Source organism: Podospora bellae-mahoneyi, chromosome 3, assembly GCF_035222275.1.
Source record: "Podospora bellae-mahoneyi strain CBS 112042 chromosome 3, whole genome shotgun sequence".
Taxonomy (NCBI): Eukaryota; Fungi; Ascomycota; class Sordariomycetes; order Sordariales; family Podosporaceae; genus Podospora; species Podospora bellae-mahoneyi.
In genome coordinates this window covers 562087-589135 of record NC_085882.1, presented here as the reverse complement: position 1 = coordinate 589135, position 27049 = coordinate 562087, and the positions used below count along the sequence as shown (strand labels likewise).

General features: G+C 54.2%; 8 protein-coding genes and 1 non-coding gene across 9 annotated transcripts; 5 read left to right on the top strand and 4 right to left on the bottom strand.

Annotated features, from left to right (window-relative positions):
- Positions 1-1081: 1081 nt before the first annotated feature.
- On the top strand, positions 1082-2161 carry QC761_301820 (uncharacterized protein; the record flags this gene model as incomplete). The annotated part of the gene is made up of 2 exons (XM_062877331.1): positions 1082-1603; positions 1653-2161. The coding sequence occupies exons 1-2, from the start codon at positions 1150-1152 to the stop codon at positions 2159-2161; spliced, it is 963 nt and encodes a 320-aa protein (XP_062733079.1). The 5' UTR covers positions 1082-1149.
- A 687-nt stretch (positions 2162-2848) lies between these two features.
- Positions 2849-5456, top strand: QC761_301810 (uncharacterized protein; the record flags this gene model as incomplete). Its single annotated transcript, XM_062877330.1, has 3 exons — positions 2849-3752; positions 3814-4941; positions 5001-5456. The coding sequence occupies 3 exons, from the start codon at positions 2849-2851 to the stop codon at positions 5162-5164; spliced, it is 2196 nt and encodes a 731-aa protein (XP_062733078.1). The 3' UTR covers positions 5165-5456.
- Positions 5457-5605: 149 nt separating this feature from the next.
- Positions 5606-8102, top strand: LCB4 (sphinganine kinase lcb4). The gene is made up of 5 exons (XM_062877329.1): positions 5606-5875; positions 5910-6113; positions 6180-6224; positions 6280-7370; positions 7435-8102. Exons 2-5 carry the CDS (start codon positions 5972-5974, stop codon positions 7804-7806), a joined length of 1650 nt encoding a protein of 549 aa, XP_062733077.1. The 5' UTR covers positions 5606-5875; positions 5910-5971; the 3' UTR covers positions 7807-8102.
- QC761_301790 (uncharacterized protein) lies at positions 7999-10687 on the bottom strand. Its single transcript, XM_062877328.1, has 3 exons — positions 9379-10687; positions 8978-9250; positions 7999-8913 (listed from the first exon to the last, which is right to left on the bottom strand). Exons 2-3 carry the CDS (start codon positions 9027-9029, stop codon positions 8135-8137), a joined length of 831 nt encoding a protein of 276 aa, XP_062733076.1. The 5' UTR covers positions 9030-9250; positions 9379-10687; the 3' UTR covers positions 7999-8134.
- On the top strand, positions 9308-12860 carry aat2 (Aspartate aminotransferase, cytoplasmic). The gene is made up of 3 exons (XM_062877327.1): positions 9308-10969; positions 11040-11099; positions 11359-12860. The coding sequence occupies exons 1-3, from the start codon at positions 10757-10759 to the stop codon at positions 12436-12438; spliced, it is 1353 nt and encodes a 450-aa protein (XP_062733075.1). The 5' UTR covers positions 9308-10756; the 3' UTR covers positions 12439-12860.
- On the bottom strand, positions 12728-15594 carry QC761_301770 (uncharacterized protein). The gene is made up of 6 exons (XM_062877326.1): positions 14874-15594; positions 14572-14817; positions 13939-14512; positions 13163-13863; positions 12858-13104; positions 12728-12780 (listed from the first exon to the last, which is right to left on the bottom strand). Exons 3-5 carry the CDS (start codon positions 14332-14334, stop codon positions 12864-12866), a joined length of 1338 nt encoding a protein of 445 aa, XP_062733074.1. The 5' UTR covers positions 14335-14512; positions 14572-14817; positions 14874-15594; the 3' UTR covers positions 12728-12780; positions 12858-12863.
- On the top strand, positions 14338-16763 carry QC761_301760 (uncharacterized protein). The gene is made up of 2 exons (XM_062877325.1): positions 14338-15140; positions 15217-16763. Exons 1-2 carry the CDS (start codon positions 14905-14907, stop codon positions 16595-16597), a joined length of 1617 nt encoding a protein of 538 aa, XP_062733073.1. The 5' UTR covers positions 14338-14904; the 3' UTR covers positions 16598-16763.
- Positions 16764-16814: 51 nt separating this feature from the next.
- QC761_0049130 lies at positions 16815-16897 on the bottom strand. Its single transcript has one exon. It is a non-coding gene; the product is annotated as a tRNA-Gly (tRNA).
- Positions 16898-17490: 593 nt separating this feature from the next.
- QC761_301750 (uncharacterized protein) lies at positions 17491-24765 on the bottom strand (the record flags this gene model as incomplete). The annotated part of the gene is made up of 4 exons (XM_062877324.1): positions 17491-18825; positions 18889-18968; positions 19026-24426; positions 24571-24765. The coding sequence occupies 4 exons, from the start codon at positions 24763-24765 to the stop codon at positions 17491-17493; spliced, it is 7011 nt and encodes a 2336-aa protein (XP_062733072.1).
- Between the last annotated feature and the right edge of the window lie 2284 nt (positions 24766-27049).

Sequence of the window (27049 nt, the reverse complement as noted above, 5' to 3'; positions counted from 1 at the left end):
ATAGCCTTCTTCTAGAAGCGTGCACGTTTTGACGACACGTCAGCGTTGCAGATGCAGATGGGCTTGCTCTCAAGTGAGGATTGCACGTCCGGAGCAGCGTTTGTTTCGGCTGAGCCGCCCTGTTGTTCCGACGGACATAGGGCTAAGACCAATGTTCAACGCCACGAAGTGATTTCGCTCTTTCCTTTGTTATCTTGACCAGGCTCGACCCGCGGTGGAACCGGCATCGAGTTCCTCGGAGTCGGACACCTGGCCATATCTGACCATTCCATCGAGCACGTAGCTATGTTGCTCTCCCTCGACAGACGGGCCGAAGATGAGGAAGTAGTTCGGAAGGAGAAAGTTGGTCACCAATGCGCTTGTTGTGCTTGGCTGGCTGAGGGCAGCCGACATGCCGTCTGGATGATTGGCATAGCTGCTGGTCGAGGACCAGTGGGAGGTTTTCTGTTGCGGGGAATGTCATGTTTTGTGATGTGCTGCGCTAAAGACTGGCATATGGGCCTCGGTGTGGTGCCTCTGCCTGATCCCACCACTCGTTAAGGAGGCGAGCTGTCAAACCAAATTCCGTGCAGTCAAATTTGTCTCTACCTCATTCGTTGCGTGTGACATTATCCGTACCCAGGATGGTCTCGTCTATTCCATCATAGCCTAGGCGTGGAGAAAATTTGTTTCAGCTGAACGGATGGCCGCTCAGCCAGACATGCTGAAATTGTCGAGAGATTACCATCATTTGAGGCCTGAAACGGCTCCCAGATGCATGTGTCTGCCACGTTATTACCTCCAGGCCACCCTAGCCTACGTGAGGATGTGATGTCTGTTCTCGAGTGTCGGTGTTTGCAGCACGTGCACCTAGTTAGAAATATCTAGTTTGTTCATTCCTCGCCCCTATGTCTTTTGCCGTGAGATTTAGACTGGATGCTGCTCTGCGTTCAGGACCTTTCGGCGAGAGAGTGTGTCCAAGACAAGCCCCCGGCTCAGTATTCAGGCATCAGGCATTTCTCTGTAGGTTGTCTCAACATACCGCTGCGAACAGTGGCTACACATGAGGTGGATGGTGCGAAGTCGCTGGCAGAAGTCTCTGTTACAACATCGGGTCTGTAAAGTTGGAGTGTCGTTGATTTGGTGTTCGGCACTTTCCAGTGCGCTATTATGAATTACCGGGTTTTGAGCGATGTGATTGGCAATTCCCCAGTCCTAATGGGCCAGAGCGATCCACGGGGCATTTATGAGTCGTCCAAAGCCAAACGCGGGGCGACGCCACTTCCGAATCCAACCTGGAAGACAAGCACAACGTGCACGTCAGCCTCCAGCATCTATCAAACAGACACGGCAGAGCTTCTGTTGATCAGCATTATAAACGTAGATACTAGTTTGGGCGCAAATCGTCCTGGAGCCGACGCCCTGGATCCATCATCAACAAGCAATCGCGTGTCAGACAAGGTGGCGGGTGTTTTATGGACGAAGCCGGCAGCTCCATCGCAGGAGACTGTTTCTCCTTCGGCGTCCCCAGCTCCAAGACCTCACACATCTGTTCCAATGACCCAACCATCCTCGTTGCCACCGCTCACGCCGCAGTTTTGTTTCTCGACAACTGTCCTTCGAGGTAAGCCTCTTCAAACCAAGACCAAACCTTGGCTAACACCAATCCTCAGATTTTCTTCGGCTGTCGAGGGGCACCATTGACGACACAATCACACAAAACCTCAATGCCTTAGCAACACCATCTAGAGCGGGGTTTGATCCAACTTCCACCTCTCGCCTGGCGCGGCCAGCCACACGGCAGATTGATGCAAGCTCCTGCGAAGCCTTCAAGAACCAGGTTCTATTTCCGTCGTGGCAGTCCCGCTCCGATGTGTTGAGCTATTGCACCTTGGTGGCCACGAGCCCTGATCCCGATGACCCTGAAGCCACTCTCAGGGAGACAGAAAAAGAGAAAAACAGGGAGCGTGTTGTGGACGAGAGGTTGGATCCATATTCGTCACGTTTCTTCCCAGGAGAGGCGCGAACCGAGCAGCTGGCGACAATACTTCGGCAGGAAATGGGCGTTGAAAACATCGTCCGGGCAAGAAGCTGGGGAATTGTTCGGGAAAGATGCGGTGATATCGAAAACAGCTGGGAAGATGCTCTGGCTCGCTGGCGAAAGCTCCATACGGCGTCATAGCCCGAAGCGGCAGGGTCAAGTGAAGTGATGTAAGAATAAGGCGTACCACGACGGATGTTGTGGCTGTATGAGTATGTAGAACATGTGAACCAAAGTCCAACTCTTAGTTACTACTGCACCGTGAAGATCCCGGCGGCTGAGAGAGCTCCCCGCCGGGTTGCCAGGGACGGGAGAGCTCAGATGAAGCTTTGAAGCTCCCGGGTGGCTGCCGAGAGCCCCGAGTCCGGGGGCATTTAGGCGGGCAATGGTGGGGTCAAGAGGGACCGCGCCTTCCCACTGATTGCTCAACTAGCCAAGCAGCCCACATTGATCGACCGCCGCCTTGTGCGAAGTGCAACACCATCTCCAGCATCCCGCGGACCGCACGATTTTTGACGTTCCCAACGACAAACAGCACCGCAGAAAACAGGCCGGCTCTACAAGCAACCTCCAATTGAAGAGGCACCCTCTCTGTCGGTTTGGCCCCACCAAAAGCATTTCCATCACTGGTTGCGTTAGCTTGACATCTGACCTTTGGCATTCGCAGTTGGCATCACTCCGCCGGTGCACTCTCACTCCATCCCCTCTCCCCGCCCATTGTTGCACATAGCAAGCACCAACCGGCAGCCGTCTTGTCCTCCGCTGTTCTCTTCTCGAACCGCTCCCCCACCGGCTTACCACCGTAGCCAACCCCCGCAATCTGTCCCGATGCCACAAATACTCAGTACCAAAGAGGCCAACCTCTTCCGCCAGGTCATTCGTGACTATGAGGAGAAGCGATACAGAGCGGGCCTCAAGGCGGCCGAGCAGATCTTGAAAAGGAACCCCAAACATGGCGACACCATGTCGATGAAGGCCCTGATCATGAACGCACAGGGTAAAACAGAGGAGGCCTTCAACCTGGCCAAGGAAGCTCTCAAGGTTGACTTCAAGTCACACATCTGCTGGCATGTGTACGGCATCCTGTACCGTACCAACAAGAACTTTGAGGAGGCTATCAAGGCCTACAAGTTTGCCCTCAAGCTCGAGCCTGAGTCGCAACAGATTCAGCGCGACTTGGCCATCCTCCAGGTGCAAACTCGCGACTACGAAGGTTACGTTCAAAGCAGGTTCGCGATGCTCAAGGCGCGCCCGCAACTGCGTCAGAACTGGACCGCATTGGCTATTGCTCACCATCTCGAGGGCAATCTTCAGGAAGCTGAGAGGATCTTGACCACTTACGAAAAGTCCGTGTCGGTGGCCCCTTCAAAGACTGACTTTGAGAACTCGGAAGCGCTCCTTTACAAAAACTCCATCATTGCTGAGCAAGGAGAGACAGAGCGGGCCTTGGAACACTTGGAGCAAGAGTGCAAAAAGTGCTTGGATCGGTTGGCCGTTATGGAGCTGCGGGCCCGTTATCTTGCCGAGCTGGGACGGAAGGAGGAGGCGGAAACGGCATATCGGGCGTTGATTGATCGAAACCCAGACCACACCGACTACTACAAGCGCTTGGTGGACGTGTTGGGCCTGACTGCCGAGGATGAGGCTGTGCAAAAGGCCATCTTTGATGAATATTCTGCTAAGTATCCCCGCTCTGATGCTGCTCGTCGTTTGCCCTTGGACTTTTTGACAGGTTCGTCCTTTGCTTTTGTACATTGGGCCCATGAAACAGCTATTCTGACCTCTTGATACAGGCGACGAGTTCCGAACTGCAGCCAAAGCATACCTGACCCTGATGTTCAACAAGGGCGTCCCATCAACATTTGCCAACCTTAAGCACTTGTACTCTGACTCCTTCAAAAAGGATACTCTTCCTTCGCTGGCCGAAGAGTACCTCCAAGAAGCCGAGGGTTCCAACGCAGAAGCCAGCAGCGACAGCTCCAAGGGAGTAGGGGCTGCTCTTTTCTTCCTCGCCCAGCACTACAACTATCACATGAGCCGCGACCTTACCAAAGCGCTCGAGTATGTCGAGAAGGCCATCCAGTTGGACCCAAAGAGTGTCGATTTTCAAATGACAAAGGCGAGAATTTTCAAACACCAAGGCGATATCGCGAAGGCCGCCGAGGCCATGGACCAAGCTCGCCTACTTGATACAAAGGACCGCTACATCAACACCAAGGCCGCCAAATACCAGCTGAGGAACAATGAGAACGAGAAGGCCCTCAACACACTCGGCCTTTTTACGAGGGCCGAGACTGTCGGCGGCCCCTTGGCTGACTTGATCGATATGCAAGCGATGTGGTTTTTGACCGAGGATGGTGAGGCGTGGCAGCGTCGCGGAAACGTGGCTCTAGCTTTGAAGCGCTACCACACCGTATTCAACATTTTCGACATTTGGCAGGAGGACCAGTTCGATTTCCACAGTTTCTCTCTTCGCAAGGGTCAAATCCGCGCATACGTGGACATGATTCGCTGGGAAGACAAGCTCAGGGAGCATCCATTCTATTTCCGGGCTGCTCTGGATGCCGTGAAGCTTTACCTGTCCATGTACGACAAGCCAGAAGGTGTGAACAGCGCCAATGGCAACAACGCCAACGGGGAAGACGCTGCCGAGAAGAAGAAGGCGGCCAAGAAGGCCAAGAAGGAGGCACAGAAGGCGGAGAAGGAAGCGGCAGAACGTGCCGCAAAACAAAACCCCAACAAGGCACAGAAGGATAAGGAGGAGGAAGTCAAGAAGAAGGATGATGACCCGAACGGGGTGAAGCTCGCCGAGACGAAGGATCCCCTGGGAGATGCGATGAAGTTCTTGGAGCCACTTCTCCAGTTTAGCCCCAAGAACATTGAGGGCCAGATCGCGGGCTTTGAGGTCTACATCCGCAGGAGTAAGTCTTTCGTGTCAGTGATGAACGGAAAGCTCCGGCTTGCTAACATAATGATGCAGAAAAGTATGTGTTGGCCGCAAAGTGCCTCAAGGCAGCCCAGGCTCTAGATGAGAACCATGTCAAAGTTCAGGAGCTCGCGGCCACAATGCAAAAGACGATGGACGGTGTCCTGGAGTCTCTAGCCCCCAAGATTCAAGAAGCGCTGAAGACAGAGCTCGCCTAAGAAGAGGTTGTAGAAACTACCAAGCGGCCGAGAAAAGTTGTTTCTGGAACACTAGTTATTGGTAAAAATGGGCAACGGCGGTGGGCGCTGATGTAGGCTGGGCCATGTAGCTTCAACTGGGTTTGATCATGGTAGTTTGATGGTAAACAAAAGCGACATTACAGACGCATGCAGTAGTATTGATTGCTGTCTGCAGATGGGCAGGTGAATGTTGTGGTTTGCATGAGACATAGTGACACTTATCTTGTAGCACAATGCATACATCAAGATGAAAAATAGAACAGGGTCTGTATTATTGTGTCGTATGTAGGTGGCTACTTGAACAGTACACAACCCAGGCTGGCGGCGCGCTCTGGGCTAATTTCCGAGCTTCCCGATTTGTTAATGATGGAACCCTCGCATTCTGAACCCGGGGCGGTGTTTCGCTGCGAAAATGCGAGTCGATTAAACCCACCACAGGCCCGCTTTGTAGCCTGGGATCCCCCATACCCGTAGCCTCTTCTTTATTCCCCAGCCGTGTCGTGTTATTGATAGCGGGCGGTGGTTTGAGGAGACCATCACCTTTGCGACACCCGACATCTGTAGGGAAAGGATCATCCGCTGACGATTGCCCCTTGTCTGTTGCCGTCCCTGTTACCTTGCTGCACTGTTGTGTTGTTGGCGACACTTTCTCTTCTGGGGACCGCGCATTGTTCTGGTCGCGGTCTTTTGCTGAGAAACGCATTGTTCTGGTCGCGGTCTTTTGCTGAGAAACGGACCTTCGCAGTATATTTTAATCTCCAGAACAAACAAACGCGAATCAACACGATGGACCAGGACGCGATGGCGAATCCAGCCAAAACAGCAAGCCCGGAAGTCATCGAGGCCGCTGGTCAGGAATTCAACAATGCTCTTGTCCTCTCCCCGGGAGTTACACTCACTCTTGGGCCCGAGTCTCTTCTTATACCAGGTAGGCCCGCACTGTTAATGAAGCTCTTGGGCACATGGGAGTTATCAAAAGCTGACACCGGTGCAGACCAATTGGTAATCAAACCCAACCGATCATGTTTACCCAGTCTAGGTACAGATAGATGAGCAGTGTTAAACAAGACAGCATATGCTAACCCAATGACCAGGAACGAAGAAAGGCACACCAAGCAGCATTCCATATTACAGCATTCTCTGGGCGGAGACTTCGGAAGACCGTAGTTGGCTCGTAGTGGACTATGCTCATGAAGATAGCCCGCATCATCTCGTGGTTCGCAACCTAAAATTTGCCGTCCCGGCCCAGACTGCCGAACAGACAGACGACTATATGATAAAATGGGTTGAGAGCCTCCTGAAGCGGGCCTACGGCACTGCTGTCCGCCGTAAGCGTGCTTGGGTCTTGGTAAACCCTCATGCTGGACCAGGGGGGGCCGACAAGATCTGGGACAAGCAGGTCAAGCCTATCTTTGAGGCGGCGCGTATACCCATGACGATCGTTCGGACAACATATTCAGGCGAGGCAGTGGATCTGGCCCAAGTTCTGGACATCGACAATTATGACATTGCGATTCCGTGCTCCGGTGATGGGCTACCTCACGAGGTGTTCAACGGCCTGGCAAAACGGCCAGACGCCCGCCGGGCTTTGTCCAAGATTGCCGTGTGCCACATCCCCTGCGGTTCTGGAAATGCAATGAGCTGCAACCTCTACGGCACTCACCGGCCGACCCTGGCGGCGCTGGCCATCATCAAGGGGATCCCCACCCCTTTGGACCTGGTCAGCATCACACAGGGCGAAGAGCGGTTTATCAGTTTCCTCAGCCAGGCCCTGGGCGTGATTGCCGACTTGGACCTGGGAACCGAGCATTTGCGCTGGATGGGAGCCGCCCGCTTCACCGTTGGCTTCCTCATGCTGGTTCTGCAGAAGAAGACATACCCCTGCGATATTGCCGTCAAGGTTGAAATCGAACACAAGGAAAGCGTGAAACGGCATTACCGGGAGCGCGTCACGCTGGGAAGCGCCGACGTCGAAGCGAGCAACGGCAGCGGACAATCCAGAGCCTGCGATGGAACAGATGCCGATGGGTGCCCCACGACATCATCATCCCCATCCCCGAGTGCGGCAGTGGACGACGGTGGCCCGGGCCTCCCACCACTCAAATATGGCACCGTCATGGACAAGCTCCCTGAGGGATGGGAACTGGTGCCTTATGAAAAACTTGGTAGTTTCTACTGCGGAAACGTGAGTTTTGAATATGCGGCCCCGTGATATGTTGAAAGCTCAAACTGACCTTGCGGGTGTCTAGATGGCCTACATGGCGCCCGATGCCAACTTTTTCTCGGCTGCCCTTGCAAATGATGGACTCATGGATCTCATCATCACCCAGGGCGATGTCAGCCCACTCAAGTCTGTGGGCCTCCAGATGGCGGTCGATACAGGCGAGTTCTTCGATAGTCCGTTGGTCACCTACCGCAAGATTTCGGCATACCGCCTCATACCACGCAATGCAGGAAAGGGCGGCTACCTAAGCATTGATGGCGAGGCAAGACCATTTGAGCCGTTCCAGGCCGAGATCCATCAAGGCTTGGGCTTGACACTGTCCAAAAACGGCTGCTTCGAGGCACCCGGCCCCCTCAATTGGGACAAAGTCACAACAAGTGAAAGGCTACTGGCGTGATAGCGTAGTGTTGTGATTAGCTTTCTTTTTTCTTTTATGGTTGGGCTCGGATAATGAATTGGAGGCACTGATGAGATGAGTTTTATATACCCATGGAAGTGGAGGCAGCGGTGTGAGCGAGCAAGCTTCGAAGCAAATTCGAGGCAGGTGTTTTCCTTGTTTCTTTCTTCACTTCGGCATTAGATCCACACGTCGGGGATAAAGTACTCTTTTCCATACATGGTCTGGCGTGAGATGCAAGCATACGTTGCGGCATTTGAAGTACGAAGAATCAACAAATTGGCATAAAGCGTTCTATGCTCCATCAGATAATTAGATTTCCATGAAGTTAGTCCTCGAAACCATCCCAGTCGCCTCCATCCCCGCCATCTGTCGTCGTTTGATCCTCTTCAACCGCGGGCTTGCGGTTGCCTGGGAGACGCTCATCCCCCAGAGAATCTTTAGATCGGATGCGCACAGCTGGTCTCGTTGTGGCTTGCTCTAAAGCGTCCACTTGATCGATAAGGCGCTGTAAGATCTTGCTTGCCTCGACATCGTCCGCTTCTAACAGCCCGACCTTCTCAGCCTCATCCACCCATATGTCCAGTACGTGCAGCCTCAACCCTGCGGGTATCGTCTGGGGCACCAACTCTTCCTTTTCTGTTCCTTGCTCCACCCGCGCTTCGTCTTCGAGGGAAAAGGGCCATTCATTCAACAGATCAAGAATGTTGTCAACCCTTTGCATATCCCAAGCAGTCTCTTTCCCGCTCTTCTTCTTTTTGCCTTCATCTCCCTTCTTCATCCATTCGAACCCGCTGGCGACGACCCTCCTAACCAGCAGCAAGAACTTTTCCATGCGCAGCACATCGATGCTTGTCCACTCGCGCGCCATGGTCGCCCAGAAGCCGCGCAGCCAGGGGACGACAGCATAGCGAGGAAGCACATTGATAAGGTTGGCCAGCTCGGCGCAGAGGGTTTGTTGAGGAATCGCGCGATCACACATCCACAAGGCGAAAAAGAGGCCCTTCCAGAGTTTGAGGATGTCGAGGGTGGTGAGAGAGGAAGAGATTTGGCGGGACGAGAGGAAGGTATGAAGAGAGGCAAGCGCCGATGTTCGGATTTTACGGTCTGTTGGCGCCATTAGCAGGTCGCCCGCACTATTTACCTTTGACAGAAGGAAGGGGCTACGAACCACTTGAAGCCAAGTTTTTGATGAACGGCATGCTCCTTTCCTGAGACGCCATTTTGAAACGATGACGATGATGATGGGTGCTTTCGAATATTAAGTTGTGGCTTCTGGTGGGCTGTTTGAAGGACACAATCAGGATCGGCGGGATTGACTGGGAGGCAGGGATCGAGTGAATGGTTTGAACAGAGTAGAAGGCTGCGCCAGGAACGGACTCGATGGATGTTGAGCGAACGAAATCTTGTCCGCCCGGCAGAAAATATCTTCCCCACTCAAGGTCTGTCAGCCGCACAAGGCGGTCAGCTTGAATGCGCTTGGCTTCTGATTGGCTGCCTTATGGAAGTCCAGCTTTCCCAGCTCATTGCTTTTTTGGGCTTGGTGACGCCACCAAAAGCCGTTTCACCTACATACCTCATCGTATGTGCTTACACCTGTTGCCAGGTAGACTGAGCCGGCCTGGACTACAACTGATGAAACGCCAACCAGTCGCAACTTAATCCGTATCGTTGGATCCTATCTATGGGAGCTGCATATGTCTTATCTCGGAAGAACGGCCAGTTATCCTATCTGTCGCAACGGGGCGAAGACTTTTACTGTCGTGCAACCCTCAATCCCGAGTCTCGACCGTATTTTTTTTGCTTTTCTTCTCCACTCACACAGATGTCGTCTGCTCGAGAGGGATTAACATGAGGTAAAAAGGCTCTGCTTCATTTGTCGGATAAACACCAGCCCCTGCAGGAGGGACAGGCAGTCTGTCAATGAAAGCTCTGCAACGTCTGAAAAATAGCGCCATGAGCGAGCTGGCCGAGAGCTGTCACCATCCCGGCCCAAGATGACCCCTTTTTGAGCTCTTACCGCCTGTTTGTCTCCAACAAGCACCGCTGGTGCTTGTTGATTCTTCTCCAGTTCCTCCACAACTCCCGCAAGAGCCGATAGCTGGAGAAAGCGGGCGGGGCGGGAAAGATGATCCCCCTTGCAGCAGCTAGCAACCTGAAAGATGGCACTAGGCCTTGTTTGGAAGGAAGCCAAACCGCTGCTAGCCATCAAGGGTAGAACTTGGATGGAGCTTCGATCCTGGCATGGAAGTTTCAAGGCGTCTCGTGGCTTCTCTATCACGTAATTCGAACGGGCACCTTGGCTAAGAGGTCTTGGAGAGGAAGGGGCCGAACATACTGCGTAGACCGGTGGAAACCAGGTGGACGAATTCCCCGTCAGGTGTGTGCACCAACGGCGAGCTGTTGACGGAAACGGTCCACCGGTTTTACCACGATCATGGGCCGATGACCATGACAGTTGCCTCGGCGGGACTCGGTCGTTTGTCCAGCTTCACATGCACCTTGACGGACAACTTTCTACAAAGAAGCTTCAGCGCCCACCTCCCCGGCCAGATCGTCTTTTTTCCCCAGACTGTTTGAACCATTCATCTTTTCTCTAATTGTGCTTATCTTGCCGTGCCAATACGAGCCTGCTCCCCCAAAGTTTCGCAAAACGTTACACATCACACAGACCGGCATCCACACTAAAGTAGGCTCGCAAGTGCCTGATTACAACGGCGAATCGAACGACGGTCGTGCATGAATCGCACTGTCACCCTGTTCCGACCAGACGGAAGAAGCAAAGTGGCTGCATCGCAACCTGGAAGCGAGTAAGGACCAGAGATCCTGACCGACTGACTGTCCGCTGTCGGGCAATTGAATTGCGGGCTGTGCCGCCGAGTCCTACCACACAAACCTGCGGTCGCACTGTCACCGGTACCGCAAGCCACCACCCCTCCAACCGTTCAAAATGTCGTCCAAAGCACCCAGTCTCACCGTCTCCTCCTCCCCATCAACTTCCACCTCGACCTCCCTCTCCCGACTTCAGACCATCGCCAACCACATGTCTCCCGCATCAATAACAAACTTTCCCGCCGAGGCTGTGCCTCAGGCCCCCGAAGACCCTCTCTTTGGCCTCATGAGGGCATACAAGGCGGACCAAAGCCCCGACAAGGTCGATCTCGTACGTCAGAGCTGTGTGACACCTCTCCACGTCTTTGCAGCTTGCAAGCTAACCACTCGTCCAACTCTAGGGAATCGGTGCGTACCGCGACGACAATGCAAAGCCGTGGGTTCTCCCGGTTGTCAAGAAGGTGTGTTACTTTTCCTTATTTTGCTACCCGTGGTGTTGTGCTGTAGCACCGTTGCTGCTTTCACATTTAGCCGGGGAGACGGCGGGAGGCTTTTCCCAACGGGAAGAGCTCTCCTGCCAGCCAGCAGGGTGCTCAGAGCAGGGCCCCCGGTTTTAGTGCTGCTGCCCCGCTATTCCCAAGAACCACCTCTCCCCCACATTGTCTCTCCCAAGGAGTCTAGACAACAGACGGCCAGTCATTAACCAGCCGGAACAACCAGGCCGATGAGATTTTACGCAACGACCCCGAAGCGAACCACGAATACCTCCCCATTGCTGGTCTTGCGTCGCTTACCAGCAAAGCGGCCGAGCTACTACTGGGCACCGGAGCTCCCGCCATCGCCGAGAAGCGTGTAGCTTCTGTACAGACCATCTCAGGAACTGGTGCCGTCCACTTGGGTGCCCTTTTCCTTGCCAGATTCTACAAGGTGAATGGCGCCAACCGCACGCTCTACCTCAGCAACCCTACCTGGGCGAACCACCACCAGATCTTCACCAATGTCGGCATCCCAATCGAGCAGTATCCCTACTTCGACAAGAAGACCAAGGGCCTGGATTTTGAAGGGATGAAGGCCTCCCTCACCAATGCCCCGGACCGCAGCATCATCCTCCTGCACGCCTGTGCTCACAATCCCACCGGTGTTGACCCCACTCCCGAGCAATGGCGTGAGATTGCTGAGCTCATGAAGGCCAAGAAGCACTTCCCATTCTTTGATACGGCCTATCAAGGTTTTGCTTCGGGTGACTTGGACCGCGATGCCGGTGCTATCCGTTACTTTGTCGAACAGGGCTTCGAGCTCGTCATCGCTCAGTCCTTTGCCAAGAACTTTGGTCTCTATGGCGAACGTGCTGGCTGCTTCCACTTTGTGGCCCCTCCAGCACCGGACGCTGCCGAAGTCACCACCCGTGTAGCTTCCCAGCTGGCCATTCTGCAGCGGTCAGAGATCAGTAACCCGCCGATTTACGGCGCCCGCATTGCCTCGATCGTGCTGAACGACAAGTATCTGTTTGCTGAGTGGCAAGAGAACCTCCGCACCATGTCTGGCCGCATTATTGCCATGCGCCAGGCGCTGCGGTCCAAGCTGGAAGAGTTGGGCACGCCTGGCCAGTGGAACCATATCACCGACCAGATCGGTATGTTCAGCTTCACTGGCCTGTCTGAAGCTCAGGTCCAGAAGATCAGGTCAGACTTCCACATTTACATGACCAAGAACGGGCGCATCAGCATGGCTGGTCTGAACACCAGAAATGTCGAGTACGTGGCCAAGGCCATTGACAGGGTTGTGCGTGACTTGTCATGAGTTGAGTTTAGTTTGTCCGTTGAGGCTTTTGCCCAAACAGCTCCGAAATGAACCAGTCAGTCTGGGTTGTTTGTGGGACATGGAGTTCTGTTTCGCGTCGTTTTCTTCCTTTCGAAAAGCTTTTTCTGGCCAATGGCCGAGTTTTGACAGTTGTCTGTAATGGTACCTCCGAGAGACTCTTGGGTACCTTGGGTTATTCTTTAGATGGTTAAGCATGTGAACGCTGGGGTGGAGAAGAAAAGTGCATGAGCATTACGGACATGCATTGGGAATGTGAATGATTTTGTACTTGCGGATAGAAGTGTGCTGGACAGAAGTGTGCTGGACAGGAGTCGCACCACTCTTGCTTCATTAGATATGGTCATTGAAATATCAGGTCCTCGGTTTTACCTTCCAAGCAAGGGGTCAAGTTGAAATACATTTGGCTAAATTATCAAGTCCCAAAGAACAAGCGCGGTACATAGCCCTGCGGCAGCAAAGAAAGTGTATCGAGCAGGGCTACTCCTCGAGGTGCTCTTCTTGAGCTCTTTGTTGCCTTTCCCGATACCTTCCGTCGTGTCAAACGACTCGGCCACCAATTGGTCGATATGAGCCGACTGAGCAGTGAGATTGCCAACTAGTAAGTTCTGCAACTCGGCAATCTCGATGAGTGACTTTTCTGCAGTTCTGTTCAGCTGTCAGTATGCAGTTGAGTCTGTAAGCCTCGGCTGTGATAGATTCGTACCTGACTTTATCCAGTGTGCTTTCATAATGCTTAAGCATATCCTGGTTCCCCTTTTCGAACATCTGAATCTGATCCTCGGTAAGGTCGTTATCAAGGCGTGGCTTTAGCCTTTGCTCCTCTTCAGCAGCTAGACTGGCATTATGCACATTCGGCCTTGCCCCTGCAGTAACTGGTTCGGCAGTGTAGCCCCCTCCAGAGGCCAGCAACACAGAGCCTTTGGCCCTGGCTAGCACACTCCTGTTCTTTTCAAGCTCCCTGGCCAAGCGAGTCTCCATCATGCGCTGCTGTGTCCGAATGGTTTCCCGTAAGCGTGTCGAGAGATACCAGATGATACTGTCTCTGTGGGCTTCCAGCTGATGCGCCGCAGCCTCTGCCATCTCCTGCTCCTTGCTCTTGCCCAACATAGCTCCACCAGCTGCCCAAGAACCCAAAGCGCCGAGTCCGTGGGAGAACCGTTTCTTTAAAAGCGCTGCCGCCGTGCTCTGGCGCAATTTCTCGGCGTCCTCGAGCGCGCGGATGCGAGCATTGAGATCTCGAATCGTCATCTTGGCGTTGGCGTCGATCTCTTCTCTGTCGCGGTCGGTGAGGAATATAGGCTGGGAGGAGGCATTGCGGAGGTGAGTCTTGCGCGGGGCGGCGGTGGAAAGATAGGCCTGTCTCAGGTTGCGCAGTTCGGAATGGAGACGGGCAATAAGGGTGTTCTATGCTCAGGCTGCGTGTTAAAGAGACGAACAGGAGTAGCTCAGGGGTCAGCTTCAGGGTTGTCGGAGACATACTATCCTGTGGGCTTCTTTTAGGAACTCGTCGGCCGTATCCAGATTAAAAGGCTTGGTTGGAGGAGCCTCTCGGCCCTTCAAAAGGGCGTTGAACGCTGTGGTAAGGTCGGCCATGTGAACGAAAGTTTGGGTTGTTGCTATCGCCGGCAACTGCTTGACGTGGCTTTGGCGGTTTGGGAGATGACGGAGTTGGCCCAAGCTTTGTGGCTTGCTGGCTGTCTCGGCGGGCGAAACCTTGGCAAGAACCGAGCCTGCTGACCCACTATTCGGCTTCACCCCGGATTTTCGGACCTCATTCGGCTGGTCATGGCGTTCTTCAGCTCCCGTTGAGGTACCACTACCTTGAGATACAGGCCCATCCTCCATTCCGGTTTTCGGTAGTGCCCGAGTCCACATTCACATTAACTTACTTGCTTGAACGTGACCGCTTTTCCATTGTTTGTAGTCATATGGTCCCCAATGAGATCTCAATGACGACAGTGATGGGTATACGACTTTCTCCTGGATGGCGGTCTTCGGTGCCGGGGCCGGCGGAGTACCCACGGCTCGAGGCACATCCTTCCAACTTGATGAACTAGAAGCTTAGCAACTTCCCTGCCATGTGGGCCCGAAGCCGCAGTCCGCCTCACTTACAGTTTTCCTCTTTCGAGGCTCATCTTTGTTACCATTTTTGCCATTACCAAGCTTCGGGAATAACAAGGCCTTCCTTCTTCCACGCCCTTATCCGACAAAAGTTTGGGCCCAGGGATTATCTTTTGCAAGGCGACCGATTGTGCGCAGGCACCGTTTAACCTCTTCTGGTTTGCCGCCGTCCTGCAAGGCCGGCTGATCGCGTTGAGTAGGTAGTGAAGGCAGAGGTGGAGCGTGATTCATTACTTGATGTAATTCCTCTCATCCTCCATGTTTCTTGACTGTCCATCTCATCTTATCTTCACATTACCCCCGTGAGGCCTGACCCTACCGAGCATGATGGATCCTCATCAAGATCCGCCGCTCCAACAAGAGAGTCAAAAATACGATGCCGAAGATGCCGGTGATGGCCGGCCAGCAGACAACAGCTCGAGCAACATCAACGACGCCACATCTGATTCAGATCCAGAAGCATTGGCTCAAGTACCCAGCGGTCCAGCTTATAGTGTCTTCTCAAAAAGTACGAAACGATGGATCGTGACCATGATCGCTTTCTCCAGCTTCGTCTCACCGTAAGTCACCACCACACTGCCTCCGAGTTGGTGAGAAATCCGATACAAGTGCTTGCTTAGCTAACCTCCGAGAAAGAATGACAGCAAATATATACTTTCCGGCTCTGGTGCCTGTAGCTCGGGATCTTGACGTCTCGGTCAGTATGATCAATCTCACCCTGACCACCTACATGATCTTTCAAGCCATCGCCCCCACCCTTGTTGGCGACCTAGCAGATGCCGCTGGCAGAAGACCGGCCTTTTTGATATGCTTCGTCATCTACATCTTTGCCAACCTCGGCCTAGCTCTGCAGAAGAACTTTGCCGCGCTTCTGGTCTTGAGGATGGTTCAGAGTGCAGGCAGCAGTGGGACAGTAGCTCTTAGCTTTGCTGTGATTGCGGACGTTGCAGTCAGTGCCGAGAGGGGTAAATACATGGGAATTGTTGGCGCCGGCATCAATATTGGCCCTGCCCTGAGCCCGGTATTTGGAGGTCTCCTTGCCGAGTACCTCGGCTGGCCAGCTATATTCTGGTTCTGTATGATTTACGCCGCGGTCTGGCTCATACCGTACGCCCTGACGGTGCCTGAGACATGCAGAAACGTGGTGGGCAATGGTTCAATTCCAGCCCAGAGCTGGTGGAACACGACGGCCGTCGACCTGTGTCGTGCTCGCCGCCGGAAGCGCAATGGGGAATCATTGGGTGGCGCACGCACCAAGCAAAAGCTGCGCTTTCCGAACCCGTTTAATACACTCAAGGTGGCCTTCGAAAAGGACCTCGCGCTTCTTCTGTTTTACGGCACCTTGACCTACTTGGTGTTCATTCTTATTGCGGCAACACTGTCTACCGAGCTTGAAGCTATCTATCACTACAGTGACCTTCAGCTCGGTCTATGCTACCTGCCCTATGGAGTCGGATGCTGCTTTGCCGCTGTCATGCAGGGGTACATTCTGGACCACAACTACCGCCGAATAGCCCGCAAGATAGGCTTCACCATTGACTACAAGCGTGGCGACGATCTTTCGAATTTTCCGATAGAAAAGGCTCGCATACTACCAGCTTCCCCATTCCTTTTCGCCGGAGTAGCGGCTGTAATCTGCTATGGCTGGGTACTTCACTTCGAAACCCATGTTGCAGGACCACTGGCACTAGTCTTCCTAATCGGCCTCTGTGTGACAGGGTCCTTCTCGATACTCAATACTCTTCTTGTGGACTTGTACCCTGAAGCTCCCGCCACCGCCGTAGCGGCCATGAATCTCGTCAGGTGTCTCTTTGGCGCTGGTGGAACGGCCGTGATCGAGTACATGCTGAGGGCTATGGGGAGAGGATGGACATTTACTTTCTGGGGACTAGTTCTCGTGTTATTTTCTCCCATCCTCTGGGTCTTGACCAAATGGGGCCCTGGCTGGCGAGAGGAGAGAAGAGTGCGGAAGCTCAAAGAGGAGGAAAAGGAAAGAGCGGTTACATCACGGCCCTGAGAGGAAACTTCTTGAGGTGTGTATACCCACGGGAGCTGCAGACATTTGGAGGTAGCAGCATAATGTTCATTTTGAAAACTTCATAGTTGGCTCAGAAGCAACATGACAGTGGTGGTCACACGTCGCCTTGGTGGTCGTACCTGGCCTTGCTAATTTATAGAAAAAAATTGAACAACTATAAATAACAAAGAAACAAAAAACCGAAGGCAAAAAGAACTGCCAGAGCCGGGATTTGCACCCGAGTTTCCGCCTTGCTCCAGATTTGGAAGGGCGACGAGTTAACTACTACTCCACTCAGGCTTGCACATTACACTACACGCAACTGCTTCTGTTGTTTTGTTGCTGCTGGGACCAGTCGTTTGGCTGATTGGCATCGTTGGGTCAGGAGCCAACCGGTGCCTGCTCATGCAGTGTGAGAGCAGGCGGACATGGAATACGGTCGGTTGTGAGACCTATTCTGGTATCAAAACGAGATAATGGATGAAGAAAACTGTGCTATACATCTACCACTATAAAACAGACATGGTGACAAATGTTGGATATATCTCCCTTACACAGAAGTACATGGTCGACAACTGATGGATGATCCCCAGGTCTCAACGAGCCCAACTCAAGACCAGGATGCATATGCTGATGTCCAAAACAGAGCCCCACTTCTATGAAGAACACAAACGAATAAGTACAGGGGGAAAGTTTGCACAATCACAATCCAAGAGGCCAACAAAGTAAAGTAAACATAAACCGAAACAAAACAAGTGATGAAGTGCTCCCTCAATCTAAACAAACCAACCAACAACCTTATGCAACCCATCCAAAATATCGTACTCAACACTTTATATCGTCTCAAAAAAAAACAGAACCAGCCGTCATCTCTCATCACTCTCATACAACATTCAGTTCTTCCCAGCGAGTCTCTTCCACCACGAGCTTCTTGGCGTGGCAGCATCGAATGTTGAGCTGCGTCGAGGATCACGGCGCATATCTCCACTGCCATCCGATCCTTTGTGATAGTCCCGTTCGGGGGGGTAGCGATGATCACGCTCAGCACGATCCCTCTCCCTCTCCCTCTCCCTATCCCGCTCCCGTTCCTCGCGTCGCTTTCTTCTTCGTCTTTCCTCGTCAAGATCTTCAGCAGTCATCCCGCCATTCTCAACAGCTGCCGCCTCAGCATATCTTGACCGACGTCTCGCCCTACGAGCTTCACGGCGTGCCTCTTCCTCATCAATCACCTCTTCGACGGGGAGAGGACCCTCATCTTCTTCCTCATTTTCTGGAGGCGGTGGCGCATCAGAATGCTCCTTTACCCAGGATGACGTGCCCGAATGCGGCCACGAGCCAGCCGTGTTTTCTCTTGCGTGCTGGTGCTCATTAGGATATACCGAGTGCTCGACAGGAGGTTCAGAACGATGTCGTCCGTTCACATGATGACGCTCCTCCCTCACTTGGGCTTCTTGCGCAGCACGTCTTGCATCACGGCGACGGCGTCGTTCTTCTTCTTCTGGGTCACGCTGTGCAAAATCTTCGGGCTGGTGGCTGCGGTGACGACGGTGGTGGCGTTCTTCTTGCACAATATCCCGAGCCGGCTCTTCCGGCTGGTGACCGTGGCGACGCTCCTGGTGTCTCGCTGCCCGGCGGGCCTGAGCATCGGCTTCAGCAGCCTCCCTCTCTGCACGTTGCCTGCGACGCTCCGCTCTCTCAGAATCCGGCTGCTCTGCATATCGCCTGTCAACTTCCTCCCGAGTACGTTGAGCACGTCTTTCCGCACGCCGTGCTTCTTTTTCTTCCTGTCTGCGGGCTTCTTCTTCTTCTTGTCTCTTGCGTCGCCGACGGCGTTCTTCGTCCTTGGCCCGGCGGGCTTCCTCGGCTGCTTGTTCACCTGCACCCTTCTCTGCAGCTTCCTTATCGGCCCGGCGTGCAGCACGACGAGCAGCGCGGCGAGCCTCCCGCTCAGCTTCATCCTCTTCGACTCGTCTTCCAGCTTCCTCATCCGTCGTTGTAAAAGCAGTGCTGCGCCTACGAGGCTCTGGGCGCGAATCCAGACGAGGGTCTGTGGAGCGCGGATCCAAACGGGGATCCGACTTGCTCGGTGTAAAGACACCACCAAAGAGAGAAGAGAACCCCGATTTCTTATTCGCGCTCGAGGCTGAGCGCTTGAGAGGAGGTCGAGTAGGGGTCGCATCCCCGGCATCAACCATGACAACATCATCCTCCGGACGGGGAGGGTATTGCTGTTGCGGCCCGTGGTCAGTATTCCGTCCGGGGGGGTTCGATACCGGGGTTGTCCAACTCACTCTCGACCGACGCCGTTCCGCCTTATCCGGGCTGGGTGGTGTGGGATCGACCATGACCACATCTCCCTCCTCGTCGACGGCTGAGACACGGTTAGCAAAGTGGTCACCAAATCGTCCATCGACCGATGTATCCTTACACTTTCTACTGCGTCTACCGCTGGATCTTGAAATGCCTATGCCGAGGCCAGTAGCAAGACCGGCAGCACCACCGACACCAAGGATCTTGGCCGCCTTGGACGACATCTCATCAGGGGGTGGGCTCATGATTCCACCAGACATTTCCACAGACTGCCGCCGTGAGCTTGGCTTGCTGCTTGAAGTGTGTCGTTTCTCACGGGTTGCGACATTCCGAGAGATGGGGGGAGTGCTGGCGAAAACGCTAGGGAATCGATTTGCCGGGTTGTCTTTGGAGCGCACCCTGTCAATCTTCTCTGGCCTATCTTCCGACCCTGAATCTCTGGATGAGGACTTCTCAGCTTTGGCAGCAAAGGACGTCTTCTTCCTGGAGCTTGATTCCCTTTCCCTCTCTTTTTCTTTACTTCTTGATGATGATTTCTTGGGACTAGGCTCCTGTGGAGGAGGAGGCGGAGGCGGAGGGGGAGCAGCAGCTGACCACATGTTCCAAGATGCACCGTCGCGATTGATTTTAGTCCGCTCTTTCTTGACAGAGCGTGAAAAAGGAGGGGACATGGGCGACATGGGCGGAGGCGGCGGATCAGGAACAGCAGGGGGCGGCACCGGAACAGGAGGAGGAGGTGGTGGATGGATCTCATCATCAACGACCTCTGGAGAGCTGGCAGCCCTTCTCGACCGTTTACTGACTTTCTTTTCCGACGCCATTTCGATGATATCAACAATCTCGTCATCGTCTCCTGAATCCATGATGTTGCGCCGGCGGGGGTGATCGTCGAGGTGGTCTTCGTCGTCGAGCGGGAAGCCGCCAGGAAAGCCGGTGTGTGTTGAGCGCGGGAGGTAGGGGGCTGCTGCTGGCGGAGGAGAAGGCGGCGCAGGTGGGGGAGGAGGCGGAGGAGCTGCAAAGGCTTCGACGTCGATGATAGCAGGCTCCGAGCTTCTGGGCTTGTCCTTTTCTTTGCCCTTCTTGTCCTTGCTCTTCTTTTTCCTCCTCTCCTCCTTGGGCGTTACAACCTCAACGGGAGCGGGAGGTGGTGGCGCGGTTCGGGGAGGAATATCGTCGATCGGTGCTTCGTACTCGTAGGGGTCGTATTGTTCGTAGCCGCCGTACTCACCCCAAGCTCCAGCCCTGTGGTTGTCGCGACTGTCTTTCTCTTCGGCGTAAATATCGTCCTTGTCGCGCCTCTTGCCCCTATCGTCATTGTTCTTGTCGTTGTCGTGTTCAACGCCCGAGATATCCTTATCGTCGTCGGCAACTTCAAAGGCGCGCATGCGATCGGCGATCTTGTTGCTTCTGGATTTCGTCGGCTTGGCCAGATCGGGTGACGGCGAGGTGCCGGCTTCGGTGTGCCACACCGATTTGCCGCCGAAAGCACCCAGAGCTGACAGGATCTTGGACGATGACTCAGCATGGTTGCTACCTGTATGAATATCCGGCTCTGGTGGTTGCGGTGGACTGTCCAGTGCCTGAGGCAGAAGCGAACTGGTTTTTTGGCTTTTGGAGATTGACTTCTTCGCAGCCCCCCAGAAGCTGAAGGGGTCATCGCCGGGCCCATCCCTCGTTTCAACTGGCTCAATCGACGCTTTGTCTTTGAGTCCCTTACCCGCGGGCCCGTCATCCAGTAGCTCCTCGAGTTGCTCGGCTGTGATATCAGCATCGTTGAGGTCTTTGAAAAGATCGTCTTCGTCTTCGGCAGTTAGATAGTTGGCCTCATCCTCCTCTTCCTTCTCCTTCTCCTTCTCCCTTTCCCTCTCCTTCTCCCTTTCTCGCTCCCTTTCCCTTTCCTTCTCTTTACCCTTCTTTTTATCCTTCTTCCTATCCTTATCCCTATCCTTGTCCTTATCCTTATCCCTATCCTTATCCCTATCCTTATCTTTCTTTTTGTCCTTTTCTTTTTCTTTTTCCCTCTCGCGCTCCCTCTCCCTCTCCCTCTCCCTCTCCCTCTCCCTCTCCCTCTCCCTCTCCCTCTCACGCTCCTTCTCCTTCTCGCGCTCCCTCTCGCGTTCCCTGTCACGTTCCCTGTCACGTTCCCTCTCCTCCTCTTCTTCCCGCTCACGTTCCTTATCCCTTTTACTCTTACTCTTTCTATCACCCTTCTTAGACTTCTTGGAAGACGCTGCATCTGCCTCTGCTGCTGCCTCTGCCCGTGCTCGTTCTGCTGCAGCTTCTGCTTCTGCCGCTGCAGCTGCTTCTTCTTCTGCTGCAGCAGCCGCCGCCGCCGCCTCTGCAGCCTCAGCCTCCTGTCGTTCACGTTCTTCCTCTTCGCGCCCCCGCTCAGCAGCCTCTTCAGCCTCTAGCTTTACCATTTCTTCAGCTTTCTTGGCATCGTGGTCGGCCTCTTCCTGTCGTTCCCGTTCTCGGTCTGCTTCTTCTGCCTCACGCGCTTCTTTTGCCAATGCCCGCCTGTTGGCATTCGCCTCAAGCTCATCCATCCGCTCTTGTTCAGCTCTCGAGATACCTTTTCGCTTCTTCTTGTTCTTCTTGGCCACGAGAGCAGCTAGTTCCTGCTCCTCCTCTCTGGCAAGCTCCTCTTCAGCTTCCCTGCGTGCCTGCTCTGCAGCCTCCTCCACTTTGCGCTTTTCCTCCTCGGCAGCAGCCCTCTCAATTTCTTCTGGCGTTGGTTCCGGCTTGGTGGACACATCCGACGACCCCCCAGACTTCTTCTTATTCTTGCCTGACAACCAACCAAAGAAGCCGCCGCTGCTCTCGGTAGACGCACGCGGGTCAGCTTCGACATGGCTACCGTTCTTGTTGTCCAAGTCAAGAAGGTCCTTGGTGCTTGAAGTCTCGTGATGGGCCATCTTGTTGCCGCTCAGAGAGCCCCAGAATGCATCGTCGTCGTCATTTTCCGGTTGTGGTTCCGGCTCGGGGACAGCCTCCATCTCGGGTTCTGGTTCTGGCTCGACCACCTTCTTACCCTTCTTGTCCTTCTTGTCTTTCGACTTCTTGACTGGCTCCGGTCCAGGCTCGGGTTCGACAGCTTTTTTGCCCTTCTCCTTCTTCTTCTTCGATGATGTGCTCAGGCCCCATGGATCGTCATCTTCTCTTTTCTTTTGACGTTCGGGCTCAGGCTCGGGTTCTGGCTCAGGCTCAGGCTCCAGCTCCGGTTCTGGTTCAGGCTCTTTTGGAGGTTCTGGCTCGGGTTCCTTCTTGCCCTTCTTCTTCTTAGTAGAAAACCCAAAGCTCCACATACTGTGTTCTAAAATGTCAGGCTCCGACTCAGGCTCCGGTTCTGGTTCGGGCTCGGGCTCGGGCTTCGGTTCCTTCGCAGGTTCAGGTTCAGGCTCATGCTCAGGCTCAGCAGCCTTTTTCCCTTTGTCCTTCTTCTTCTTCTTGGAAGAAGTAGCTGCAAGGCCCCATGGATCATCTTCCTCCTTCTTAGAACGCTCCGGCGCGGGCTCCGGAACAGGCTCGGGTTCAGGTTCGGGTTCGGGTGCTTTGGCAGGCTCGGGCTCTGGGTCTTTACTCCTGCCCTTCTTCTTCTTCCCCTTAGTCGCAGTGACGCCAAAGCTCCAAAAGTCATCTTCTTGTTTCTTTTCGGGCTCTGGGACAGGCTCAGGCTCAGGTTCTGGTTCCGGGTCCTTGGGTGGCTCTGGCTCTGGCTCTGGCTCTGGTTCAGGCTCGATTTTTTTGCCCTTCCTCGACCTGGTCTTCTTGGACGAAGTACCCCAACCCCAGGAATCCTCCACTTCCTGTTCCGGCTCCGGCTCTGGGTCAGGAACAGGTTCAGGGGTGGGCGCTCGTTCCGGTTCAGGGGTGGGCGCTCGTTCCGGTTCAGGCTCGGGCTCTTTGACAGGCTCTGGCTCCGGCTCCGGCACGGCGTTCTTCCCCTTTTTCTTCTTCCTCTTCGATGTTGTGACAATGTTCGCCCATGGATTGTCCTCTTCATATGACTTGGGTGGCTCGGGTGTTGGATCGGGAATTGGCTCAGGCTCGGGTTCAGCTGTTGGTTCACGGGGAGGATCCGGCTCCTTTGGCTGTTCATCGGCAATGGTGATCTTACCTTTCTTCTTCTTACCCTTTACGGGGGCAACTCCCCAGGCATCATCTGTTTCTGTGCTCTTGGTCGGTTCCGGCTTAAGATCTGGCTCCCTGGGAGGCTCTGGCGCAGGCTCCGGTTCTGGTTCGGGAGCAGGCTGGGGCTTCTTCTTATTCTTGGGCGCTCCCCAGAAGTCCCATGCATCATTCCCTCCTGATTTAGAGCCCGGTTCCACCTTGGCCTCTTGGACAAGAAGATCATTCTTCTTCTTCTTAGCTGTTGCGGCGGACGCGGAGGCGAACCAGTCGTCTGCCGGTGGGTCATCCGAAAGCTTTTCTGGCGCAATTGGTCTTTCGACAGGTTTCTCGGCCGACTTTTTCACTGGCTTTTCGACTGGCTTTTCGACTGGTTTTTCGACCGGCTTTTCGACTGGTCTTTCGACTGGCTTCTCAGCCAGTTTCTCAACCTGTCTTGCACTTGATTTCGGTCTCTGAATGTGCTCTTCAGAGCCAGAACCGTCTCCAAAAGAGAAGCCCACTCCGATTTTGGACTTGAGACCCCACGGGCTATTCTCGACAACCTTTGATGCCAGACCAAGCCCACCCCATCCCAAGCCACTCCAGCCACCAAACCCGCTCTTTTGCGCTGGCTTGGGCTCTTCTTTCCGAGGCGGATCACGATTCCCGTTCATCTTGATGTTCGAGAAGGAATCAAAGGTAGGCCCTGCTGAAGCGGCGGCTAAACCAGAATCGGTAGACTTCTTCGGATTTTCCACTGCTGGAGGCTCGGGTTCTGCAACGCCCTTCTTCTTCTTCTTAGAACCAGTACCGACCAAGTCATCCTCGGGAGGCGGCGGAGCTTCCTCGATCTTCTCTTCTGCCTTCTCTTCTACCGTTCCTTCCTCTCTTTTCTCATCCTCTTTCTTGTCGTCGTCTTTGTTTTCGTCCCCACCGCCGCCATCTCCGTTGGGGCTACCGCCAGAGCCCCCGGTCCCATCACCATTGGCGCCAGCGTCACCTCCTTCAGCGTCCTTCTTCTCGCCCTCGTCGTTGTTACCGTTGCTGTTGCTGTTGTTGCTGATATAATTGGGTTTCGCCGCCCCTCCCTTCTTGTTGTTCTTCTTCTTCGCGGCCTGTCGGAAACCTTCGTTTGTGGCTAGATCGATCTGATAATCTCTGGTCGGGTCAGCAAGGATGTCATTCTGATGACGTCTTCCTCCGGCTCTAGACCTGGCCGCGAGAACATCCGCGAGCAAAGGGTCTACCGAGAGGTGACGACTTTGCGCATATGCGCCGCTTCCTGTCAGATCCTGAACATCCCATTCCAGGCTCCCAGTCTCTTCAGTGGCCCAACTTCTAGGGATGATGCTCGGGATGGTGAGAGGCTTGGCGATTTTTCGTGAGTCGGCATCAAAGGTTGGCGAGCCCTAGGTAACGATTTGTCAGTTGCTGAGAAAGAGCCAGGCATATACACATGAGCGATGAGATGCTGGTAAAAACTGGCTGAGAACCTTGTCTCTTGGCCAAACACGAAACAGGCGCGCAAAAGGGGGGGCCTTTGATCCCCTTACCTTGGGGCCTGCGCAAAGCACAATCCAGCTCCGTGCAATGAAGGCTAGCCTAGCCTCTATGAAATCCGAATCTTGGTGGCGCTCGTCTTTCCCGTCCCATGCAAGTCCGTTGATCGAGTATATGATCTTAGTCGCCTCCAATCTGACATCGTCCGCCCAGTTATCGCGGAGTGGCAAAGCGTCAAGGGCGGCCATGGTGAAGGTTGATGGAGCTGACGGTGTGTCAACCGACGACTGGAACACACATGTGGTGCAGCCTCGACGGGTTCAAAGCTACAATCCGATCGAGTCGGTGTTTGTCGCAAAGAAAACAAGGCAGCCTTCGAATCAAGTGTGTTGAGAGAGCGGAAAGGAGTCTTCACGATGGTCGACCGCTGTTTCTAGGGCAGCCCCTTTTCGAAAAGACTTTTTTTCTCCCTGCTGAAAAAGATTCGTCGCCTGGTGAAAAATCTGGGTGTGTGGAAGAGCCAATCGCCCGGCCGGATCTCAGAGGTACACGGCGGCGGGATAGGGATTGGTGTATTGTCGAGGCCGCGTCGCGTTGTGCCACCACACCGCTGATGCAGTGCGATACAGTCTTGTTGATTATGGCCCCCGCCTCAGCAGGGTGCGGACAGGATAAGTGGTCGGCACACAGGTGGTCAAACAGAAACCAGAGCAGGCAAAAGAGAGGCGGAAAGGAGAGCACGGTTCCGTGGCCGTACAAAAGAGGTATTCATGCACGGCCGAGGGTACTTTGATGTACCGGATTGTCGCAGGACAAATCGGAGAACAGCCACGGCGATGTTATGCGATAGCCAACGCCTTGGTCTGTTTCTTCTTCCTGATCTTGGTTTACTGAAGAAGAGGGAAATGCCCCGCGCTAACCAAGCAACAATTGCGCTCACCCTCTTTTCCCTCTCTCTGGCCCAGTCACGCGTGTCGTGGTCAGTAGGTGGGACTGCTTGGTGCTCCTCCTCTTTCCCTCTCGACTTGTGCTGATGTCCCCGACCGACTCCCAGCCGTGCGCTTGACACCACAATTTGACCTGGAGCGCACTTTGCGGGATGGCTGGGGATGGCTGCCATTGGCTGGTTACAAAGGATGGCTGCTCCAATCCGGTTAGGGCGAGGTGATCCATCCCAGTCCCGACACCAGAAGCTCCCCTTGCCCCTCGCCAATTCCCCCCTGTCAACAGCCCAAACCCAGCTCTCGACGTTGTGCACAATGTGAAACCGTGAGAGAGCGTTCGAAATCAAACGGCTAAAGACGGGTGCCATAGGCCAGCCAAGCTTTGATATAACAGAAGGGACCAAGCCGAATCTACGGCTGCCATTATGGTTATTATATGTGTGCACCATGCCACCGGAAGACAGCATCCAACTTTCGACGCCTTGGCCAATTACTTGCTGATATCCGTACAGGTCCTGCCGTCGTGTGTGTCGGCGTGGAGAAGGCCTCATCTGCTGTTGATGCGGCATCCCGAAACATGGTGCAATGGGTGACGACTTCCATGATGCCCCTCTCACCCTCTCTGGCCAAGATAGCGGGGAATCGTGAATGCCCCGCGTGGGCTCATGGGGGTCAGGGTAGCGTTCGGCCATGTCTCTGTCGCCCACCTGACCCAGCCGAAATCGGTGGGGCTCCCCGATGAACGTTGGCAATTGACGGTTCGGATGATTTCACACGCTGTTAGCCATCGATATGCCCGTCATGGGACTCGGCAGCGCGCCATGGTGGGTTCTTGTCTTCTGGCTGCTGGCATTGAGTGCATGCGGGCTCGGCATCGAAAGTCGTTCGGGACTGGACAGACTCGTGTGTAAGTGGTAGGAGATTAGGAGATGCGCGCAACGCGATCTGGGGGTACCCTTCCTGCATCAAACGCGACGGGCAATGGCGAATCATCTTTCTGCCCAAGGTTGAGATGCGTTGCAGGCTGGGCAGCTATGCGCCGCTAGCGAGGATTTCGATGGCTGCGTTGTGAGGGCCCGGTGTGGCCTCTGATCTTGGGACACAGAGAAGTTGCACAGAGGCACACAAGGAGCAAACAGCTTGACACAGTCTCCCCAAAAGAGAGCCAGCAGCAGAGACTGTGACGGGAACAAGCAGTATGATGGATGCTCAAATCCGCGTCATGTTTGACAACTGTGGTCCATACACCACATCCTCCATAATATGCAGTGGGGTTCCCTATCAAAAGAGAACATCAAAAGTTCATGGGACGACAGGCAGTGACCCGCTCATGCAGCTTGACGCAGAGTTGATGCAGAAGAGGTGCCCGTCCCATTTGTCGTCCTCTTCACCGCCAGAATGCGCCTGGGGCAAGAAAATGCTCTTTTTTTGACATGTCTAATCCGATAGGGCTGTCGTCCGCTCAGGAGTGAAGAGTGGTCAAATTTGATAGGTACCATCAGTACGGAGTAGCTGTTGGTGTAAGTTGCCAAATGTTCGGAGCCGGAGGCGACACTGACCTTGATAACGGCTCCTCCCGAAATGATCG

Coding starts and splice junctions, on each gene's coding strand:
- QC761_301770 (XM_062877326.1), bottom strand. CDS start 14,334: ATGTGGACTCGGGCACTACCGAAAACCGGAATGGAGGATGGGCCTGTA. Junction 13,864..13,938: donor TAAAAGAAGCCCACAGGATA/GTATGTCTCCGA, acceptor GCCTGAGCATAG/AACACCCTTATTGCCCGTCT. Junction 13,105..13,162: donor AGCACACTGGATAAAGTCAG/GTACGAATCTAT, acceptor ACAGCTGAACAG/AACTGCAGAAAAGTCACTCA.
- QC761_301760 (XM_062877325.1), top strand. CDS start 14,905: ATGATGGATCCTCATCAAGATCCGCCGCTCCAACAAGAGAGTCAAAAA. Junction 15,141..15,216: donor TTCTCCAGCTTCGTCTCACC/GTAAGTCACCAC, acceptor CCTCCGAGAAAG/AATGACAGCAAATATATACT.
- aat2 (XM_062877327.1), top strand. CDS start 10,757: ATGTCGTCCAAAGCACCCAGTCTCACCGTCTCCTCCTCCCCATCAACT. Junction 10,970..11,039: donor GCCCCGACAAGGTCGATCTC/GTACGTCAGAGC, acceptor GTCCAACTCTAG/GGAATCGGTGCGTACCGCGA. Junction 11,100..11,358: donor TTCTCCCGGTTGTCAAGAAG/GTGTGTTACTTT, acceptor CGGAACAACCAG/GCCGATGAGATTTTACGCAA.
- LCB4 (XM_062877329.1), top strand. CDS start 5,972: ATGGACCAGGACGCGATGGCGAATCCAGCCAAAACAGCAAGCCCGGAA. Junction 6,114..6,179: donor CGAGTCTCTTCTTATACCAG/GTAGGCCCGCAC, acceptor ACACCGGTGCAG/ACCAATTGGTAATCAAACCC. Junction 6,225..6,279: donor ATCATGTTTACCCAGTCTAG/GTACAGATAGAT, acceptor CCCAATGACCAG/GAACGAAGAAAGGCACACCA.
- QC761_301790 (XM_062877328.1), bottom strand. CDS start 9,029: ATGGCGTCTCAGGAAAGGAGCATGCCGTTCATCAAAAACTTGGCTTCA. Junction 8,914..8,977: donor CAAAAACTTGGCTTCAAGTG/GTTCGTAGCCCC, acceptor TGGCGCCAACAG/ACCGTAAAATCCGAACATCG.